We start from the raw sequence: 23349 nt of genomic DNA on the forward strand, positions 1-23349 counted from the left end.
TGCTACTTTCCTCTGAGACGGGTCCACTGGCTTCTCACTTATTCTTGACCAGGAGACAATATCTGGAGGATGGGAAGGAAGGAGTTCCAGAATGTTCCTGGAGAACAGGACTCAGGCACACATATAGACCCTGTCTTGTGTTCTGACTTCTTCAACTCCCCCTTTCCCAACTTCTGGCTTTTAAGAGCTCAAGGGCCATGACAGCCGTTGACCCAGTGGCAATTCTGTCCACACGAGTTAAGAGGTCGGAACTAGTGATAAATATGAGCCTTCCCTGAGAGTTAGGAGACGCTTCATCTCATAGAACGGAAAACATTGTTTCAACTCTTACAAACCAGCATTCTGCCGGATTTTAAAATGGTTATTTGGGAGGATTATGGTTCTTTTACTATTATCAGTAGGGCTGGGGCTGAAGGAACAGGGAAAACGGAAGGGGAACACCCTAGATGATCAGGTGTGAACCTCTGTGACGGTCGCACTCAGCAGCCTTGACTGGTGGAATGAAGAGGTTCATCTGTAAACCGCCCCCTGTGTGGCTGCTTCAGCCTCTGCCCCCATTCCTTGTGTCTTGCTGGTGGCGGCTGCATTCTCTCTGTATGGTGACATCCAGAATGATGATCACAGTAAGGAATTTGTGATTCTTAATTTCTTTTGTTCCTGTGCAACCAATGATTTTGATAAATAACCTGGCAGCTTTCCTTCATTGTGAAAGAACAACCTACCTTACAAACTTCCCACATAAAACATGTTTACTTTAGAAATATCACTTGATATTGCCCATAAAATTACAAATGATTATCCTTTAAAAAAAGGTTAAATTTAACTCTGCATTTGTCAAAATAAAGGAACAAATTTTATCTTTTGATAGATGACTCTGATTTCTGTTACTGATTTCCAGGCTTTCTAGTCTGAAAATGCTGTGATCCATAATGATTCTTGGTATTTAATGTGGACTTAAATAATTCACTTGTTGATGACTTACTCCTTTCAAGATTTGGTTGGGTTATAATCTTTCTTTCTTTGTTTACTTAGTACTGTAAGTTTTGAAAGGGTTACAATTCTTGGGTTAGTTAGTCTAATGAGAGAAGGGATACTGGGAAGGCCGTGGAGCATAATATTTCAGCAAGTGACACCTTGAATTCGTGCTAAACACTGCATTGTGTTCTGCAGGAGGGGCTCCGAACTTTGTGTGTTGCTTATAAAAGGCTGATCCAAGAAGAATATGAAGGCATTTGTAAGCTGCTGCAGGCTGCCAAAGTGGCCCTTCAAGATCGAGAGAAAAAGTTAGCAGAAGCCTATGAGCAAATAGAGAAAGATCTTACTCTGCTTGGTGCTACAGCTGTTGAGGACCGGTAAAGTAAACGCATGCATCCCGTCCTGAGAGACAAACTGGGATGCAGGCCGACGGCCCAGGACGTGTGAGGGCGAGTGGACGGGAGGGAGGCCACCCGCACAGCCGACGGGGCGTGTTTGCTGCTCAGGGAGAGGCTAGGTGTCTTACTACACCCTGGAGTCATGTCAGGAAGGTCATGCCTGGGGGATATTTTGTTGTCCATGAATAAGATGCCTGAAAGCACACTTTGCCAGGAAGTAGTGAAAATAGCTTTGTCATATCATATTATGAACAGGCAAGATAGAAGGGCTCTTACAAATTCTTTTTTTTTTTTAAGGGATGGCATCTTGGTGTGTTGCCCAGGCTGGAGTGCAGTGGTACCATCACAACTCACTGCAGTCTAAAACTCCTAGGCTCAAGCTGTCCTCCCTTCTCAGCCTCCTGAGTAGCTAGAACTTCAAGCACATACCACCATGCCTGGCTAATTTTTTATATTTTTTGTAGAGATAGGATCTCACTATGTTGCCCAGGCTAGCCTCAAATTCCTGGCCTCAAGCAGTCCTCCCACCTCAGCCTCTGAAAGTGCTGGAATTGCAGGCATGAGCAGTCATGCCTGACTGTAATTACTCTTTAGAATGGAATCAACAACTAACTGTGTTCCTAAACTTGTTGCTAGTTCTTTCCAAATACTGGTATTACTTCTTAGATCATTACATACTCAATGTGTTTATCATTACTTGAAAAAACTTAATGAAGTAGAAAATTACAAAAACTAATAATCATCATAACTGGCAAAATTACCAATTACAGATTTTCAGGTACCTCTAAGGCAAGAGCTGCCAGTGTGCCCCAGCTCCACAATGGGGACTGAAAGTTGTTTGAGGCTGAGGCCACTAAGAAACAAGTCGTCTGGTCCACATGGTGCCTTCCGAGCTGAGTGAAAGGCATGGATTTCAGTGGTTTGTAGGAATGGAAGAAAAAAAAATGCCCCAATTGATGAGAATGAAGCAGAAACTTCAGAAAGTTCACTGGGAGTTTATCTCCTAGAAGAGGTTAAAGGCATCAAGTTTGAAAGTCTTTAAGATCCATTTCGGTCCAAAACTGAAATCCTTATCACTAACCCTGCATTTTCTGAGTGTGTTGAACAAATGTTCCTTGAGTTCTCGATCTGAATGGAGTATTAGTGAAGTGGGAAGTTTTGGTTTGGTGGTTTTGTGTTTTGTTTTGTTTTGAAGTCACGCTCCCCTGTTCAGTCCAGAGTAAGCGCACAGAGCACCGTGTAAAGAACACGACTTGCACGCGGGAAGGCTTCAGAGCTCAGGGCCACGGCCGCCGAAAGGCTTTGCTGCTGGTGCTGCTGGGGGCTGCGTCCTTGCTCTAGTGGCCAGTCACTCACCTGCTGTCTGTCCAGGAGAAGAGGGGTGTCCGTAGGATGGTGTTTGCCTGGGGAGCAGCTGGGTCGATCTTTAGAGGCCGTGGTGGAGGAGCGTGGGGATGCCTCCGGCAGAGCAGATGGGACAGAGCCCCTGGGGCAGGGGGCAGGTTGACTTGACTGGAATGGGAATGTAGAAGAGTGGAGAGTTAATGCCTGGTGGTGGGGGGTTCTCAGTGGCTTTGACGTGATGATGCTTGCTTATAAATTATTTCCTTAAAATCTCCAGTCAGCAAGTGCGAAACATCTCTGAGCCTCAGCTTCCTTTTGAATCAAATTGTAGGGCCAGGCCCGGTGGAGCACGCTTGTAAACAGGGCCAGGCCCGGTGGAGCACGCTTGTAATCCTCGCAATTTGGGAGGCTGATGCAGGAGGATTGATTAAGGCCAGGAGTTTGAGCCCAGCCTGGGCAATATAGTGAGATCCCATCTCTTGAATTTTTTTTTAATTAGTCAAGCATGGTAGCAGGCACCTGTTGTCCTAGCTACTTGGGAGGCTGAGGAGGGAGGATCGCTTGAGCCCAGGAGGCTGCGGTGAGCTGAGATCATACCACTGTACCCTAGCCTGGGCAACATAATAAGGCGTTCTCTCGTTCTCTTGCTCGCTCTCTTTCTCTCTCTCTCTCTCTATATATATATGCACACACACATATATACACACACACACACATATATATATATACACATACATACACACACATAAAATTACAGGCTTTTTTTTCATCTATAGAATACTATGATTGTCTGATCTTGAGACTTTTAGCTAGGAAGTTCTTCCCAAAACCTAACCAGATCATTCCAGTTAGAATTTAAATCCATTCCTTTCATACTTTCTAGAAGCATGGCACGTTACTTCACACGAAAGTAAAGTCTGAAACTTAGAAAAAATGCAGGCCCCAAAATGAGGCAAACATGGTTTGACCCCAGATCTCCCAAGGAGAGGGAAGTGGTCTGACTGGTGTCAGAAGAGCCGCTTACCCCCGATACCTTTGCAGCGTCTGCAGGCTTTGGGTTTTCCATATGTAAATGGGTGTGATGCTAACATCCTTACTCGTGACATCATGGTAAGCATGAAAGATTGCACATAGGAAGTGTCACACAGGCCTGGCATGTGGCAAGCCCATGGTACCTGTTGGCCATAGAATCACTAGTGTTATTCTCAGTATTTTATATTATTTAGAGGTACCTGGACCCCAAGTGGGTTCTAAGTGACAAACTTAGAACAGTTTATACAAAACAAAAGACAATCAATATTCCTGACCACCTTGAGTCCAGATCCCATCTTTCCATGGTTGAGACATTTTTGGTGGTGGTTATAATTTCCTGAAACCCTCCCCAGGTCGTGAGTCCCACCTACACACAAAACTGCCCGGCTTGTCAGACGTCAGTGACACAAGACAGCCCTTTACTTCTCAAATGTTTGATCCATGTTTATCTCTCTGCTGTTAGGAAGTGTTTCGCTGTGAAACACTAGTTCAGACCTTCCAAAGCTGCTTCAGTACTTTGTGGTGAGATCATGAGCCACAGTGTGGAGTGTTTTGATTTTGAGGGGCCAGGATATTTCGACAGCTTTGCAAGTTTCTGCAGTTCCTTATTTGGATTTCCTGGGTCAGCACTGACTTTTCTCTATGCTGTGTTTGGTTTTGCCTCCCTCAGGCTGCAGGAGAAAGCTGCGGACACCATCGAGGCCCTGCAGAAGGCCGGGATCAAGGTCTGGGTTCTCACGGGAGACAAGATGGAGACGGCCGCGGCCACGTGCTACGCCTGCAAGCTCTTCCGCAGGAACACGCAGCTGCTGGAGCTGACCACCAAGAGGATCGAGGAGCAGAGCCTGCACGACGTCCTGTTCGAGCTGAGCAAGACGGTCCTGCGCCACAGCGGGAGCCTGACCAGAGACAACCTCTCCGGGTAGGCAGCGCGTCCCCGCCCCCACCCCCACGCTCCCGCAAAAGGGGCTTCAGACCCAGGGGCCTTCACCCGCAAGTCGGGGAACCGCATTGTCTCTACTGGGAATTCGGTTCTCCCCTGGGGCATTAATGCCAGCTTCTTAGGGGTCAGGTGAACACTGGGAACAAAACGGGCTGTTTTTTCCAGCAATTGTGATGTGTCTTTTTCACATATGTGTGTGTATGTGTGTATGTTCAGTTTCACACTGCCGGCTAACAGATGCAAAAAGACATGATGGATAAAATATTTTGAGTGGGATAATTCTCATCTGTTTCTGAGACTTAGGGGCTCTGCTTCAGGCACCTTCGAGCATCTGCTGGAGGAAGTGGAGATATTAATAATGCACGGTTGTTCATCTAAGACGAGGCAGTACATGCCCAAGAGTTGTTTTTTTCCCAAGAATATTCAGTAGTTTATTCAGATACATTTTATCGATGCTGTCCTTACCGGTGTTAGATGCATTATCTGAGATTACATGTTATTTGAATCATTTCAGTTTCATTCATGTAGATAAAGCGAAAGCAGCTCTCTAATTTACACAAATGTTAAGTTGTTCATAAATAGCACAGATAATTCCCTCTACCTGATCTGCAATCTGCAGAACTCCTTTTAGGGATTAGAGGGTTTTTTTGTTGTTTTTTGTTTTTTGTTTTTGAGATGGAGCCTCACTCTGTCGCCCAGGCTGGAGTGCAGTGATCTTGGCTCACTGTGACCTCCGCCTCCCAGGTTCAAACAATTCTCCTGCCTCAGCTTCCCAAGTAGCTGGGATTAAAAGCGCTCACCTTTTAATAGAGACGGGGTTTCACCATGTTGGCCAGGCTGGTCTTGAACTCCTGACCTCAGGTGATCCACCCGCCTTGGCCTCCCAAAGTGCTGGGATTACAGGTGTGAGCCACCGCGCCCAGCCTTCTTGTCATTTTGAAACCCAGCAAAGAGGAGATTATGACCATGTTCTTTCCAACTTAGGTCATCCAGGCAGAAACCCAAGGACTTAGCTGTAAAGACTGTGACCAAGAAGGTTGAGAGTAAAGACTGACCAAGATCTTAGACCACAAGATGAACGCCTTCCTGTTGTTTCAAAAGTACAGGGACTTAACGAGTCCACAAACAGAGTCTGCACTTGCTTTACCTAAAATAGGAATGTTTCATAAAATACACTCTTAAATGTTGACAAAGGTGTCATGTTCAATAGTATAAAAATTGTATTGGTAAAACAAGAAACACTAGTTTCTTAATCCCATGGATTTGTAGCATCTGTCGATATCCAAAAACAATACAGTCTTCTAAAATCTATAGATTTAGTGATTGAGCAATCTTTCTGACTCGCGTACTCTAACAGACTTTCAGCAGATATGCAGGACTACGGTTTAATTATCGACGGAGCTGCACTGTCTCTGATAATGAAGCCTCGAGAAGACGGGAGTTCCGGCAACTACAGAGAGCTCTTCCTGGAAATCTGCCGGAGCTGCAGCGCGGTGCTCTGCTGCCGCATGGCGCCCTTGCAGAAGGCTCAGGTGCTGCCCGCCCGTCCTCGATAGCTGGTGGTCAGGGCGTCCAAAACACTGAAAACCTTCCGTTAGGTCTCACCGCCTCAGACTGTTAAACAATCTAGCAGGGTACCACCTGTTAAAAATAGAAGCAACCGTGATAGAGATTTAAAACGCAGATCTTGTTTTGCTTGTCAGGCCAGCTTCTGTGATTAGTGGGTGATGACCAGTCAGATGTATGACCCTTCCAGATGCAGTGGCCAGGACAGCTGCCCTGGCTGACTTCTGTTAAAAAAAAAAAAAAAGCTATCTCAATCACTCCTGAGAATCTACACTAAAGGTGTAAGGGAAGGGAGCTGACAGTACTGAGCACCTAGTGTGTGCCTCCTACAGATACGAATGCATTTAGTCTCAAAATAACCCTCTCAGACAAATAAGGGCACCAGCTTTACAAATGGGAATAATTTGCCGAAAAGGCTGCAGTTGGGAAATGCCACGAGGATTCAACTTGTCTTGTCTATCAAACCCCAAACGTCTCACGCGGCCATGTTCTTGTGGGAAACGCACACCTGAAGTTTTTTCTTTAAATAGTTTTGAAAGCACTATGGAATGTATGTGTAAACATGGATGTAATTCTGGTATCAGGAAGCCTAGAAAAGTTCTGACTTTGTTATACCACATTTTAGATATGATGGGCCAATTTCTCTTGAACTGTTCATGAATAAATCCATCATTGGTCAGAGCAACCCAGTGGTTAAGGTAAAATGTGTCTCACACAAACTCTGGAAACCAAGGAGGTGAAAAGTTGAGCCTTTGTGCATGTGGGTGCACTAATCTGTCAATTTCACTAAAAACACAGAACCGGGGTCCTCAGAATGACAAGCTGAGCCTAGAGCATTCACAGACCTTCCATGTGAGGAAGACGGTTTGATGTCCTCCTCTCCCTCACATGCGTAACTGCACATAAACCTTACAGAATTACTTCCCAAACGGAACAGCAACTAAGGATTTGCCATTCGCTCTTCATGTATTCCATAGTACTTTTTTAAGTTCTCAACTGGCTTTTGAAACATTTCATACAAATTAACTTGTGTTTCAGTTTCCTATCTTGAAACAAGAAGGCACCCACATGTTTCCCCCCATCTCTTCATTCTTACAGCTTGAACTGTTACATTTAGGCACATAGATGGGGGGGGAAAGATTATAAAGAAATTGACTAAAAACTTGGAAATTATTTTTACATAAAATTGTCATATTTGATTTTGCACATTACAAATTTGAAAATTAAAATAGCATTAGGAATAGTTTATGTTTAGAAATAGATGCTTTATACCAAATAGCTTGAAGTACCTTGGAATAGTGATCTTACAGAATGCAGGGTTCACATTTGCCCCTGTATATTTAAATATATTTTCCCAGGATTTACACACTTTTCCATATATTTAAATAGAGGAATATAATAATAACTACAAGCTACTTCATATATCTCACATCTCTACCGCCAAAGTTTGTCTACCAGCCTTTTCCAGCTCACGTCATTTTAATCATACCTCATTTCTTTTACTTTATTTTGTTTTGCTTTCAATATGAAAAAGGTTTTATCCTATATGGAGAAAACAGACAGAATGTCGTAAATTAGCTCTAAGTAGTTAATTTTTTTATTTGCCTAGGCTAACTTTTCATCTTTGTTATTTCTGCCTAGTGAATGAATAACCTGTTCAGAAGTGAAACAGAGAAGATAAATTCTGCATTTCTTTCTTTTGCAGATTGTTAAATTAATCAAATTTTCAAAAGAGCACCCAATCACGTTAGCAATTGGCGATGGTGCAAATGATGTCAGCATGATTCTGGAAGCGCACGTGGGCATAGGTGAGCTTCGTCCTTGCTGCTGGCACATCCTGGTGGCCAGGTCACCCCTTCGCTAGACAAAGGCCCATGGCAGCACGCAGGTGCATTCAGGACACCCCCGTCACCACCCTCGTGTGTGACCGGGAAGGCTCATGATGATGGTTTCATCCGTTCTTCTCCCCGTCCCCGCCCTGTGTGTGGTGTGCAGAAAGCATTTCTTCAGCTCCTTCACCTCCGTCTTCTAGGTGTCATCGGCAAGGAAGGCCGCCAGGCTGCCAGGAACAGCGACTATGCAATCCCAAAGTTTAAGCATTTGAAGAAGATGCTGCTTGTTCACGGGCATTTTTATTACATTAGGATATCTGAGCTCGTGCAGTACTTCTTTTATAAGGTAGGAGGATCGCCGCTCCCCCTCACGGTTTTAGCAGCAGGTCACGCACAGGGTGGCACGACCCTTGTCTGAGCCACTTGATGCCACAAGAGGTCATTGATCTCCGAGTAGCAGCAGCTGTCAGAAAGGAAGGGGTGAATCTGATTGCAGTCATCTCCTGCTTAGCTGTGACTTTGCTTTTTACCGTTTCCATTACCTACAGTCAACCCATGCCCAAAAATATCAAACGCAAAATTGCAGAAATAAACAGTTCCTCAGGTTTAAATTGCATGCCATTCCGAGCAGCGTGATGAAGTCTCACGCCGTCCTGCAGTCTCCTTCCTGGGATGTGGCTTGTCCCTTTGTCCGGTGTGCCGATGCTGTGTGTACACTACCTGCCCCTCAGTCACTCTGTAGCTGTCTTGGTGATGAGGTTGACAGATCACAAGAAGAAGGGTGAATATGACACAATAATATATTTTAAGAGGAGGAGGGAGAGACCAAATTCATGTAACTTTGATTACGGTATATTATTATAGTTATTCTATGTTTTGTTGTTACTCTTTTACTGCACCTACTTTATAAATTAAACTTTTTCATGGGTGTGTATGTGTACAAACACACATACCCATCTAGAGCATAGACAGGGTTCAGGACCATCCGCAGACTCTGCATCCCCCCAGGGTCTGGGAATGTACCCCCGAGGATGAGGAGGGCCTGCCGTGCCGCGGGAGGAGACCCCCAGCCCTTTTCTCCCCCCACAGAATTGAGTGTGGAACCAGTGAGAACCTTTCAGGTGGAAATGTTTGAGGAAGGGTATTTTAGAATTCCTTATTCACTGTGCAGTTCGATTCTTTCCCGTTTATACTGATACCTGCATTGCCTTCTTGTTTCTCTTGGAGCTGACAAATTTCCCCTATACGTTGTCTGTCCTGAGTGGCCAAAACGTGGTCACATGCGCATTTCAGTTGCCCCTGAAATAAGAGAAAGCTTTCTAGAACCCATTAGTGCTGTTCTGCCGCACGCTGGGTGCACGTGGATCCCTCCTCCCATGTGGGGTGGGCCACGTTGGTAGGTGGCGGCTGCCTCCCTCTGTCCCGTCACCGAACTAACAGTTCTGCCTTGCCTTTCAGAACGTCTGCTTCATCTTCCCTCAGTTTTTATACCAGTTCTTCTGTGGGTTTTCACAACAGGTCAGTCCTAGGGTCTTCATGGACAGGCTGTCTGAGCCTTCTTTTCCTTCCCGCAGTGGGTGGCTGCTGTGGGGAGGGGAGACTTGGGAATGAGCAGCACTCCCTGGCACCACGAGGAAGCCAGAGTGCCCAGCAGCAGGCGGGGGTGAAGGGTCGGGCCTGGGGAGGGGGAGCCACGGAGCTGAGGAGTTGCCGTCCTGGAGGCCGCTTGTTCCATGTCTTCTGAAACTGCCGTGGCCCTGAGATGCGGGCCAGTGATGATGTGGTCTCCTCAGGGCCCAGCAGTGCTGGGCTGGGCAACCTGACGCCACTGCAAGAATTAACTCCAACTCGAGGTCCTTGTGGACATGGGCCACCCCGGTGCCTGGCACGTTAACACATGCAACGTGCCCACAGGGGAAGAAGACAGTTCCCATCCGGGAGGGGTGAAGGACCCCCCGGGCATCTGCCCTAGATGGACACCTCCTTCTGTCACATGTGTGCTCAGTGGTTGGTGGGCCAACTGCCTTCATGGGAAGTGACTGCGACCAGAGTCACTGAAGCTTGAAGATGGCAATCAGAATTGCAAATGTTTTCTGTGACTTTTTTCCTTTTGTTTTTTTTCTTGAAGTTTGTGCTGATAGAATGGGATGAGTCAGTGTTAGGCTTTTTGCCAGCTGTGACTTTCATCCTGAAATCACAGTTGATATCACAGACCCTAGTTTATATTGTTAAGCTTTGAAAAGCGCTCTGGTCTTTCTATGCATTTCAGAAAGAAAATATATTTAATCAAAAGATCCAAAAAGTTTGTAACAATGCACTGAGGTGCCGCTTCTTGTGACTTTCCTCTTACAGACTTTGTACGACACCGCGTATCTGACCCTCTACAACATCAGCTTCACCTCCCTCCCCATCCTCCTGTACAGCCTCATGGAGCAGCATGTTGGCATCGACGTGCTCAAGAGAGACCCGACCCTGTACAGGTACCATCCTCCAAACAGCCTCTCCTGAGAGCAGAGAGAATAACTAGGCAGCACTCTGGCAGTTCCTTCCAATAGCCACCTGGCAGACCCCAGTTGAGGGCCAGAAGCATTCGGCATCTGCTGATACTCTTGCTTGATCAGGAGCTTGTTTAAACTGGAAGCAACATAGCTCAAATGGAGATTCTTCAAGTCTTGCTGGATGGTTTACGCTGCATTTGGAACGTCTGTGTGGAGCCAGTTTGCACTTTCCTGTGCTTTCTGACAGTCCTGAGGGAGCTGGGGTACAAGCGTCTTCCTCGTTGTGACCCTAGGGAATCTGTGGCCTAAGTTATCCTTTAAAACCATGTGTGTTCCATTCAGTGAGAAAAAACAAAAATTAACAGCTCTGGTTTCAGGGTGTCTTTTCTCCCCGTTATTTTTTAAAAATAATATGGAAGAGATATTTTTCTGCTATTTCAGAAATGCCCCCCAAGGTCTCTGGCAGATTCAATATGTTACTGTTTTCCATGGTCTTTTAAATTGTATTAGTCCATTTTCGTCCTGCTGTGAAGACATACCTGAGACTGGGTAATTTATGAAGGAAGGAGGTTTAATGGACTCACAGTTCCACATGGCTGGGGAGGCCTCACAATCATGGCGGAAGTCATGAGGAGCAAAGGCACGTCTTACATGGTGGCAGACAGGAGAGCGTGTGCAGGAGAACTTTCCTTTATAAAACCATCAGATATCGTGAGACTTAGTCACTATTACGAGAACAACATGGGAAAAAACCACCCCCATGACTCAATCACTGCCCACCAGGTCCCCCCATGATGCGTGGGGATCATAGGAGCTACAATTCAAGATGAGATTTGGGTGAGGACACAGCCAAACCCTATCATAAATTAAAATTTTATTTTTCAGATAATTTTACATCCATATGCAGTTGTAAGAAATAATAGATTCCGTGGGCCCTGATCCCATGTCCCTTAGTGGTGACACGCAAGAAACTGCAGTCCAGCATCACATCCAGTGTACTGATGTTGGTGCCGTTCACCCGTTCCCTTATTCAGATCACTCAGCTTTCCCTGCACTCATGTATGTGTGTGTACATGACACGTGTATGTGTGTGTTCAGTTCTGTGCAGTCTTCTCACATGCGTGTTTCCTGCATCCACCACCATAGCCAAGACCACTCACTTCCCTGCCTGGGATTCTGCAGGAATCTGTGCGTCGGCCTCACTGCCCTCATCAGAATGTTTAGCCATTCTGTGGGATCTTGACGGCCTGGATCCAAAAATAATCACTGTAGGTGATTAAGGACGATGATAAAAAGGCAAACTTCTGAGTTTGTTGTACATCTTTAATAATTGGGAATAAATCTAAGAAAACGGGAGAAGATACACTGTTCTAGACATGTGTCTGAAAGGAATCCTGCAAATTCTTCTTATTGAACAGGCGTAAGGTGTCACGTCAGGCGTAAGGTGTCACAAGCTCGGTGAACGTCAGGTGTGTGCCTTGTGTTCTCTGTTCGTTGCTTTCAGAAGCAGCAGCGTGTGGCAGCATCTCTGTGCCTATGATGATATTGCAGTGAATATGAGAGAGAAAATATCTGAGCAAAAGTTAGCCAAGGACATGAGTGGGTAGTGAAATGCTGGTTGTGACGAACATGCCACATTTGTGGCCAGAGCACAAACTTGATGTTTACTGGACACGCACATCTTATCCCATGAAGACAACGTCCAGGGATGGCCACCCCAGAGCCTGGGGGAGGTGCTGGGCCCTGATTCTCGAGGACACACGCTGTGCACCTTTCTCCTCACCAGGGACGTCGCCAAGAATGCCCTGCTGCGCTGGCGTGTGTTCATCTACTGGACGCTCCTGGGACTGTTTGACGCACTGGTGTTCTTCTTTGGTGCTTATTTCGTGTTTGAAAATACAACTGTGACAAGCAACGGGCAGGTCAGTACAGAGCTCGATTGCGCTGACTTAGCTGCTTAGGAATAAACCCTCCCAAGCTCATATGATGATTTTGCCAAAGCAGAATTCAGTGCAGCCCATGCAGCTTCCCAGCGGGGTCCATCACCACCTGCGCAGTAATTCAGTGCGGCCCATGCAGCTTCCCAGCGGGGTCCGTCACCACCTGCGCAGTAATTCAGTGCAGCCCATGCAGCTTCCCAGCGGGGTCCATCACCACCTGCGCAGTAATTCAGTGCGAGCCATGCAGCTTCCCAGCGGGATCCATCACCACATGTGCAGTAATTCAGTGCAGCCCATGCAGCTTCCCAGCAGGGTCCATCACCACCTGCGCAGTAATTCAGTGTGGCCCATGCAGCTTCCCAGCGGGGTCTGTCACCACATGTGCAGTAATTCAGTGCAGCACATGCAGCTTCCCAGCGGGGTCTATCACCACATGTGCAGTAATTCAGTGCAGCACGTGCAGCTTCCCAGCGGGGTCCATCACCACCTGCGCAGTAATTCAGTGCGGCCCGTGCAGCTTCCCAGCGGGGTCTATCACCACATGTGCAGTAATTCAGTGCAGCACGTGCAGCTTCCCAGCGGGGTCTATCACCACGTGCACAGTAATTCAGTGCAGCCCATGCAGCTTCCCAGCGGGGTCTATCACCACATGTGCAGTAATTCAGTGCAGCACGTGCAGCTTCCCAGCGGGGTCTATCACCACGTGCACAGTAATTCAGTGCAGCCCATGCAGCTTCCCAGCGGGGTCCATCACCACATGTGCAGTAATTCAGTGTAGCACGTGCAGCTTCCCAGCGGGGTCCATCACCACCTGCGCAGTAATTCAGTGCGGCCCGTGCAGCTTCCCAGTGGGGTCTATCACCACATGTGCAGTAATTCAGTGCAGCACGTGCAGCTTCCCAGCGGGGTCTATCACCACGTGCACAGTAATTCAGTGCAGCCCATGCAGCTTCCCAGCGGGGTCTATCACCACATGTGCAGTAATTCAGTGCAGCACGTGCAGCTTCCCAGCGGGGTCTATCACCACGTGCACAGTAATTCAGTGCAGCCCATGCAGCTTCCCAGCGGGGTCCATCACCACATGTGCAGTAATTCAGTGTAGCACGTGCAGCTTCCCAGCAGGGTCCATCACCACCTGCGCAGTAATTCAGTGCAGCCCGTGCAGCTTCCCAGCGGGGTCCGTCACCACCTGTGCAGTAATTCAGTGCAGCCCATGCAGCTTCCCAGCGGGGTCCATCACCACCTGCGCAGTAATTCAGTGCAGGCCACGCAGCTTCCCAGCGGGGTCCATCACCACATGCGCAGTAATTCAGTGCAGGCCCACGCAGCTTCCCAGCGGGGTCCATCACCACATGTGCAGTAATTCAGTGCAGGCCCATGCAGCTTCCCAGCGGGGTCCGTCACCACCTGCGCAGTAATTCAGTGCGGCCCGTGCAGCTTCCCAGCGGGGTCTATCACCACATGGGCAGTAATTCAGTGCAGCACGTGCAGCTTCCCAGCGGGGTCTATCACCACATGGGCAGTAATTCAGTGCAGCACGTGCAGCTTCCCAGCGGGGTCCATCACCACCTGCACAGTAATTCAGTGCGGCCCACGCAGCTTCCCAGCGGGGTCCATCACCACCTGCGCAGTAATTCAGTGCGGCCCATGCAGCTTCCCAGCGGGGTCCATCACCACCTGCGCAGTAATTCAGTGCGGCCCGTGCAGCTTCCCAGCGGGGTCCATCACCACCTGCGCAGTAATTCAGTGCGGCCCATGCAGCTTCCCAGCGGGGTCCATCACCACATGTGCATAGCTCTGGGTCACTTTAAAGATCGCGTTAGCTGAGTGCTCAGTGTTGCTGTAAGGAAATGTCCTGCTGAAGTTTTTTTTGTTTTTTTTGTTGTTGTTGTTGTTGTTGAGACGGAGTCTCACTCTGTTGCCCAGGTTGGAGTGCAATGGCGCAATCTTGGCTCACTGCAAGCTCCACCTCCTGGGTTCACGCCATTCTCCTGCCTCAGCTTCCCAAGTAGCTGGGACTACAGGCACCCGCCACCACGCCCGGCTGACTTTTTGAATTTTTAGTAGAGACGGGGTTTTACCGTGTTAGCCAGGATGGTCTCCATCTCCTGACCTCAGGTGATCTGCCCGCCTTGGCCTCCCGAAGTGCTGGGATTACAGGCGTGAGCCACCATGCACGGCCAGCCTGCTGAGGTTTTCAGGCTTTATCTCTGTAACTAACAGTTCACCATCAGCTTGTTACCTGGTGGTACCATTATACCATTTAGACATTGCGTTTTTGATGCGGGAATGAATTCCACGTTGAGCCGGTGTTAGATTTCCCTGAGTACCATACTTAGTCGGCTTCCTCTGTGATGAGTAGATTTGTAGTTTTCTAGCGGACATTCACTCTCTGGTTGTTTGCCTAACCCCTGGGGGTTTGTTTTATTTGTATCTTGCTTTTTTCTTTTTGCCACTGGCGTCCCTTCCCACTCTCAGATAATGACTACCAACACACATATGGTAAGACAATCATGGGTTTGTCGTTTCTCTGTGTTTTTGGAGTGCATTACAAATGAAATATTTCTCGAAAATATTTTCAAACGTGACTTCCTGTGTGCTTTGTCAGTAGAAACGCCGTTAGCTGCTGCTGCCCCACGCACCCCAGAGCTAGCTCTGTGTTAGAAGGGTGTGTGCGCCTCCTGACGCACATCCTTGCTGTGTTCCCTCGGTTTCCATGTCAGGGTGGCCCATTGAGCCAGGGATGTTTTCCGAATTGACTGGATTCATGGGAGCTTCCCTCGATTTTAAATTAAAGGCAGCACAGGCATGTGTGGGAGGCCTGGTGGGGCCCTGTGCTGCCTGAGAGAGCCACACCAGGCATTCGGTAGATGTCAGAGACCATCCCTGCTTAAATGCCTCAGGTATTTAACTAGCCGTACCAGCAGACACCAGCGCTGACCTCGGAGAAAGTCCCTCTTCAGCAGCCCCTTCTGGGTGACTTCTAAACAGAAATCGGCTTCGTTCCTTGTTTAGCCTGACCTCTCTCTCCCTGTGTGTTTGTCCCTCAGACTGTTGGGTTCAAACACAAAAGTCCTGCTATGTGTCCTGTGCACCATTTACCTGCTTTAGTTGTTTTCATTTCTCTTTACTAAACACTGCTGTTATCCTTCGTCATCACTTAAATCAGTTTTTACCAGGTCTATCTTGAGAATCCATTCAAATATTATTTCACTGTTTTAAAAGCTTTAAGTTTTCTAGAACTTATTCTTTGTCTTCGTTTATTTTAATTGAATAATTCCTGAATGCCACCAGGCTGTGAACGTCATCAAACAGAGCTACCTGTTGATTCTTTTGTATCTTTTATGAGATTTTCTTCTGAGTTGGGCTTACGTAAGCATCTCGCATAGCCCTTAGAGAGAACTAAGAGGTAGTGTCCTGAGCACTGAGATTCCAGGCTCCTGGCGGCTGCTGATGGCAATAGCAAGTCCCCTTTTTCCCACACTTGATTTTCCAGTTTTCTCTCACAAACACCATCCTGGTTCACTACAACCACCCTATCAGCTGGACGTTCAGATCATGTGAAAGCTGAAGAAAGAGAAGTTCGGACAGACTAGACACCCTGTGCAGTGTCAGCTCCCGAGGGGCAGGGCCTGGGTCATACCCGGACGTCCGGCACCAGACTTCATGGTGTTGCCCAGTGCGGCCTCTGGGTTGTTCTAGTTCCAAATTTCAGCGTGAATGTGAAGGTGCCTCCCAAGAGCCCCCGGAGATGGACTTCAGGGGCAAGGACACGGGCGCCACTGTCCTGGGAGGGCTGCCCGGCTGTGCTCCTGAATGAGGTGCTGGCAACGCAGTGCCAGGGGCTTCTCTCAGCCTTCCTGGCAGGGTCTCTGCAGCATCTCCGCCTTCTCGGATCCCTGGACCCCTGGCGTGTCCCCAGTCAGCTGCACCTGGTGGTCAGTGGGCACTGTGGCTCTGCTGCCTTCCTGGGATCCGATGATTTCTACTAGCTCCTGTTTCCTGGTCTCTTCCGGCTGTACCCTCCAGCCCCTGGCTATGTCCTGGAAGGTACCTTGAGCCGCCACGGAACCCGCGTGTAGCCCCGGGGTGATGCCAGCACTCAGGGAACTTGGGGGCAGTCCTAGTGGCTGACAGCCCTCTTGGTCCTTACGTAGCAATTTGGGGTTGGGGTGCTTACCCCTGAGAATCTCCCTTCCAACCAGGATACTCCCAACGGGGTTACAGTTCAGAGGCCCTCTGGGATTGATTGTTCTTGGGTGAGAGCTACTTTGTTTTAAAGACCTAAATTATTCTATAGGAATGTCTATAGATCCTGTGTAGGATTGGAGGAACAATAGAATTATGGACATCTCTTTCAAAATTCACCAATGGAGCATTTTCTACACTGACATCGCAAGCCATAGTAACTTCTCATTTTGATGCCACAAATGAGAATGCGAAGACAACAGTTATTTGTTGAACAGCAAGACATTCCTAAGTGAACAGTTAAAAGCTCGGAACGTGCTTTGATAGACGTAGGATGCGGTGAGAGCAGCTGAAACACGAGCGGTCCGCGTATGGGCCAGGTGGGAGGCAGAGGGATCTGCACAGGGAGGGGAGGCAGTGGATGCCACTCATGACCGTGACCTTGAGAAGGTGCAAGTTATGCTGGCCGTGGATGTTTTTATACATCAGAGTTAAATGGGTCTGGTCTGAGGACTTTTTGAGCAGAAAGCTTCTATAGGAATACTCATTCTCAAAGGAGGGAGGAAGTGGGGGCATGGGGCTTAGCCTGCAGTGGTGGAGGGTGGCCAGCGCCAGAGGCAGATCTGCTGAAGAAGTGAGGCTTTCGCACTGGTCAGGTTCTTGGCTGAGATGTGCCTGTCACATGAGGACAGGGTTCCACAGAAATCAGAAACAGGAGCTTCACTGGGGATGGCGTTGATGTCACTTGGAAGAAAAGGGTCCCTGTGAAAAGCCCTTTGAGAAAGGAGATTGGTATCCCAGGGATGCCTGCCACCCCCAGAATCTGATGGAAATAACGACCAGCAATTGTAGTAATAAACTATCCACACATGTTAGTCCATTTTCACATGGCTCTGAAGAGCAACCTGAGACAGGGTGATTTAGGAAGAAAAGAGGTTTAATCAACCCACAGTTCTGCAGGCTGCATAGGAAGCATCGCTGGGGAGGCCTCAGGAAACTTACAATCATGGCGGAAGGCAAAGGGGAAGCAAGGTCCTTCTTTACAAGGCTGCAGGAGAGAGAGAGCAAAGGGGAAAATGCTACACACTTTGAAACAACCAGATCTCATGAGAACTCACTCGCCCACCGTCAACGAGATCTGCAAGGACGATGTCCATGATTCAGTCACCTCCCACCAGGCTCTCCCTCCAACACACGGGGATTATAATTTGAGATGAGATTTGGGTGAGGACACAAAGCCAAACCACATCATGGCAGTTCACCTGGGGGCCCCACTTCAGGCCATCAAGGGAATAAGCGGGCTTTCCAGAGATGCGTTTCAGGATAGCTCCACAGTGGACTAGCTTCCAAAGGACGTGGACACAGGTTAGTAATGGGTCAGCGTTTCTCAGGGGCCCTGACCAAGATGCCTGATTCTGGATTCACGATAGCTGTGCTTTGTTCCTCACCTATAAAGCTTACAGCTGTGGCCCATGTGCTCTGCAGGACCAGGCATCCTGAGGCCTAACTCCTTATCCCAGTTCTGCCATTACCCCCTAAACCCAGGGAGCCCCAGCTGGGAGCTTAGAAAGGCAGCTTCTCGGCTCACAGCAGGGAGAGGGGACAGTGAGGAGGCTGTGTGAGTTCACTGCAGTTATCACCTGTGGCGCTGTTGGTGACACACACTGCTTCACAGGGCACCCTTGAGTTCATGTCTTGCTGCCATCTAACTCTTTCAGAGTTCTGTGTTGGGATGGCCAAGGTGAGGCCTGGGGGAGGAAGAGGAGAGCTGGGCAGCGTCAGGGGCTTTTCCTCCAGGCCCAGCTGATGTGGTTGTCTGGGTGCAAAGCCGCCCTCAGCTGCTGTGGAGGCACCACTTGGCTGAAAGCATCAGCTTCCAGTTACAGCACAGCAGCCTCCTGCCCTCCAGCACCTTGCTGGCCACATGTGCTTGTAGGCTGCTGCCAAGCCACAGCTGTTCCTAGAAGCATTATATTTTCCTGCCCCAGAAGTTAAGCCACGAAGAGACGGCACTTTTTGGTGAGTGTGAAACAGGCTTCTCACCCGGGCTCTGCTGACACTGGGGCCAGATGTACATCCTCGTGGGCCACTGTCGTGTGCACTCAGCAGCCCCTCCACCCCCGCATCCAAAGCTAGCAGACCCCACGCCCCAGAAATGTCTCCACCACGGCCAGGTGTCCCTGGGGGCAAGGCTGCCCCAGCCGAGAACCACAAGCATGTGTAGATCTGAGTGACACGGTAGGCCAGGCATTTCCAAGCCAGAAGAGGAGGCCCACTTCTGATCACAATGAGGAAGTGAGGGAAAAACTGAAGGATGTGTTGACGGGGGCCCCTAAGAAGCCGGTGTTCACTACAAAAGGTCCTAACACTTTTTTCTAGAATCTACAAATAAGATGTTATCCCACTGACCATGTCGGAGGACTGTAGCCCACACCCTCACCTCAGCTGAATCAAGGGGTATGGTGATAGGTATATTGTTTTGGTTGAAACTGAATTCTGAAGAACAGCCATTTGTATTCCAGCTTTTTAAGAGACAGAGTCTGTGCTCTGTCGCCCACGTTGGAGTGTAGTGGCGTGATCTCTGCTCACTGCAACCTCCGCCTCCCGGGCTCAAGCAATTCTCCTGCCTCAGCCTCCCTAGTGGCTGAGATTACAGGCATGCGCTGCTACGCCCGGCTAATTTTTGTATTCTTAGTAGAGACGGGGTTTCACCATGTTGGCCAGGCTGGTCTCAAACTCTTGACCTCATGATCCGCCCACCTCGGCCTCCCAAAGTGCTGGGATTACAGGCATGAGCCACCACACCCGGCCCGCTTTTTAATTCTTTATAAAATAAAATTCCCTGCGAGGTGCAGTTCATGGAATCCGATAAACTAGAAATCATCTGGGCCACAGCGCAGGAGCGTCCCAAGGGAAAGCAGGTTCTCCCGAAACAAGTTTCCAGTCGGGGGTTTTCCCCAAGGCGGGGGGTGGTCTGGGCAGCAGCCCTTTCTGGCCTGTGCCTCGTGCGGTAGAGAGGCGTGCTGTCCTCACGGGGCGGGCGCGCGGTCCTCACGGGTTGGGTGTGTGGTCCTCACAGGTGTGTCTGGGTCTGTGCTGCGTTGCCAGCTGGCAGCTCGTGGGTCCCACTGACCTTCCCTCCTCCACGGCCACCTGGGCGCGACTGCTGGCGGATCTGTGGTTCTGGCCGCACGCGGGGCAGCCTCTGTCCAGCCCTGTCCTGTCTGCCGGCTTGTCTTCTCTGTCCTGAGGGAGGTTCCCCGAGGGAAGCCCCCAGGCTTCCCCCTCTGCGTGGGTGCCTGGGGTGTTTCCTCTGCATTTACTCGCAGAACGTTCCCGCCGCTGTTCTTCAACAGCAGGCAGGAGTCTGAGCTGAGTTCAGAAGAGAACAGACACAATCTATGAGTTTGTTCCTGAAACCCGTGGAATGTAGCTGGGTACTCAGGCAACCGTCTCTTCTACGTAAAACACAAAACAGAAAAAGGAGGTTTGCGTGTACCCAAGTTTGCATTATGGATATTTAAATGCCAGCTGTGAGGGAGTTTTTGTGCTCAGTTTGAGACCTTGGGACGTCTGTTGTGGCTGAGAGCATTGAGCAGGGCCAGCGTCAGGAGCGGGCAGCAAGTTGCAGATAGGCAGGCTCTGAGCCCATCACCAAGCCACAGAACTGGTGGTGGGAGATGCAGCCAGGAAATGGGGGCGTCCTGCCGTGCTCTGGGGAGTTGCTGCATCTTCTTTTACGGGATAATAAGAAAATATAGTGCTTATATCTTTGGGGTTTGAAGTGTTGGCATGCAAGAAAAATGAGGTGTATTTTCTAAAACTCTTGATTGTGAAAGAGAAAAAAAATACATAAAAACGAGATGACTTGGACCGTTTTCCCCAAACAGATATTTGGAAACTGGACGTTTGGAACGCTGGTATTCACCGTGATGGTGTTCACAGTTACACTAAAGGTAAGTGGTCTCGCGCTCACGTTCCTCCCCCAGCCACAGTGAACCCCTGCAGTGTAGGCCTCACGCACTCTGAGCTCTCTGAATTATAACTCTGTACTGAGGCTGGAAGCCACTCTCCACCCAGCCTTGGCTGGCTCCTGGGGCACCCCTGGGCATCCTTGTCCTGCTGTTTAGACAAGTAATGCACAGCCACTCAGCACACCCGGCCACCCCATGTGCAAACCCCAGAGCTACACCGGAGGTAACCTCGGGAGCAAGCTGCTTCTTTGTGAAAGAATTCAGGCTAGAATTGTTTTCAGTGGCAAGTAGCCCTCCCCCCAGCGCCATCAAAATACACTTTAATTGAAACAAATTAATGTATTTTGAAAAATTTCACTCTTTAAAGTTCAGTGAAATTCTATACAGAATATATCATTATGAAATCTCAAAACCTATCAGACTGAGTCTTAAAAAGTGATACCAAAACATTCCTAAGGTGATTTTCTTAGATAGTGATGTAAACAACACCTGACTCTAAAGTAACTTTCTGGCCAGGCACAGTGGCTCACGCCTGTAATTCCAACACTTTGGGAGGCCAAGGTGGATGGATCACCTGATGTCAGCAGTTTGAGACCAGCCTGGCCAACATGGCAAAACCCCATCTTTACTAAAAACACAAAAAGTAGCCGGGCGTGGTGGCACGCGCCTGTAATCCCAGCTACTTGGGAGGCTGAGGCACGAGAATCGCTTGAACCCGGGAGGTGGAGGTTGCAGTGAGCCAAGATCGCACTACTGCACTCCAGCCTGGGTGACAGAGGGAGACTGTCTCAAAAAAATTTTAAGAAGTAACTTTCTTCAGTAGAGACATAAAGAACACCTTAATCTGAATGACTTTCTTCGGTGGTGATATAAACACCTTGGTCTGTGGCCTGCACGCTGCCATCTGGGAAATACATCCATGGCTCCCTTACCTAGGACCCAGGGCTGTGGCGTCCCCACATTCTTCCTCTCCACACACACTGTGAGGTGTGGCTTTGTCTTCCTGAGCGGTGTGAGGCGTGGCTTTGTCTTCCCGAGCGGTGTGAGGTGTGGCTTTGTCTTCCTGAGCGGTGTGAGGTGTGGCTTTGTCTTCCTGAGCGGTGTGAGGTGTGGCTTTGTCTTCCTGAGCGGTGTGAGGTGTGGCTTTGTCTCCGGAGCGGTGTGAGGTGTGGCTTTCTCTTCCTGAGCCGTTTTTTGCAGGCATTGAGTCATCATTGCTGGGTCTTGGGTTTGGTTTAGTTTTTCGTCACCCCCTGGCTCTGTCCTGCCCATCACGATCATTCTGACTGCTCAGATGACACCGTTAACTGCCCTTTTTTTTTTCCTTTTAGCTTGCATTAGACACACACTACTGGACTTGGATCAACCATTTTGTCATCTGGGGGTCGCTGCTGTTCTACGTTGTCTTTTCGCTTCTCTGGGGAGGAGTGATCTGGTAAATATCTGATAAGTAGCTGATAATCTGATAAATATCATGTGGTGGTTATTTTTTTATCAAGGGTTGAAGACACATTTTCCGTGCGGCCCTGTTGGTTGGGGCAAGTGTTTGTTGAATGGCTGCTGTGTGCTGGGTGTCGTGGGGTCCTGGGATACAGTCGGGGGCAAGACACCAGGGGTTTCCTGCTCCGGTGACTTGCATCTTCCGGGGGAGAAAGACACTAACTGATAACAGCTTGTGACGAGTTACACGGAGGAACAGACCAGGATTCTGCACCAGGGGACCCATGTCAGATTGAAAGGCCAGAGGTGACTTTTCAGAAACAGTCATTTGAAACCTGGAAGAAGAGCCATCATCACAGCAAGTCCCAGCTGGTAACCGCCTCCCACAACGAGGCACTGGCCAGGCATTTGACAGGTCCTGTCTCACTCCATCCTCACGCCCCGCAGCAAGATGGGGCCCAGGCATGGTGGGGCTGGACCTTGCCCGCAGCAGCCTGACTCCTGGGGGAGCCTCTGGTTTGGGGGAGAGCAGCAGGCACGCAGGCCCGGGCGGGATTAGGTCCTCTGTGAGTGGGAGCCGTGGCCAGCGGAGAGGGGCCCGGAGCAGGCTGCAGAGCAGGCATGGCGGCCTCCTGGACCGCCGGCCGTGAGGATCCTGGCTCGAGGCTGTCGTGGTCAGTCGAGGCAGAGCACAGCAGAGTTGAGTGGCTCTTTTAAAAACCCCACGGTGGCTGCGTGTTGAGCTGGTGAGAGCGACATAGGCAGGGTGGTCAGTCTAGAGACTGTCGCTGTAAGCCAGGAAACGACGCTGAGTGGTATGGGCCCAGGACCAGGTCCCAGTCTCAGCCCCAGCGCAGCAGCCTCTGCCACAGCCCTCTGCAGACCTGGGGTCAGTAGCCGGCCTAGGGAAAGCCAGCAACCCACTCAGGATGCCTCAGGGCCCCTGACCTGGGCGGGACTCTCAGCCCAGGAAGAGTCCCTCCGGATTCTCTCGTTCAGCCAGCGGCCCCTGGTGGCCCCAAGTTGCATTACACAGTCTCAGAGATGAGAGCCGAGCTTGGAGGGTGTCAGTCACCCTGCCAGCCCCAGAGAACCCTGCTTAGCTCTAGAGAGCCCAGCCCGGCTCTGGAGAGCCCGGCCATTCTAACAGCCCTGAAGGCGATGGCTCTGTAAGAGGAAGATTCCATCCCAAACCTCTCTGACCAGCTCCTGGGCTTTG

The 23349-nt window shown here is 49.4% G+C and overlaps 1 protein-coding gene across 11 annotated transcripts in view; it reads left to right on the plus strand.

Annotated features, from left to right (window-relative positions):
• Positions 1-23349, plus strand: part of ATP11A (ATPase phospholipid transporting 11A) — a 195153-nt gene that overhangs the window by 159806 nt on the left and 11998 nt on the right. For all 11 annotated transcript variants that reach the window (XM_063595878.1, XM_034937026.3, XM_034937025.3 and 8 more), the window contains exons 18-27: positions 1171-1352; positions 4420-4671; positions 6050-6224; positions 7964-8066; positions 8291-8436; positions 9549-9608; positions 10443-10570; positions 12375-12510; positions 20607-20672; positions 22022-22125. In XM_063595878.1, coding sequence (XP_063451948.1) covers positions 1171-1352; positions 4420-4671; positions 6050-6224; positions 7964-8066; positions 8291-8436; positions 9549-9608; positions 10443-10570; positions 12375-12510; positions 20607-20672; positions 22022-22125 — 1352 coding nt within the window. The remainder of the gene's footprint in view (positions 1-1170; positions 1353-4419; positions 4672-6049; positions 6225-7963; positions 8067-8290; positions 8437-9548; positions 9609-10442; positions 10571-12374; positions 12511-20606; positions 20673-22021; positions 22126-23349) is intronic.

The sequence above is a fragment of the Pan paniscus genome, chromosome 14 (genome assembly GCF_029289425.2).
Source record: "Pan paniscus chromosome 14, NHGRI_mPanPan1-v2.0_pri, whole genome shotgun sequence".
NCBI lineage: Eukaryota > Metazoa > Chordata > Mammalia > Primates > Hominidae > Pan > Pan paniscus.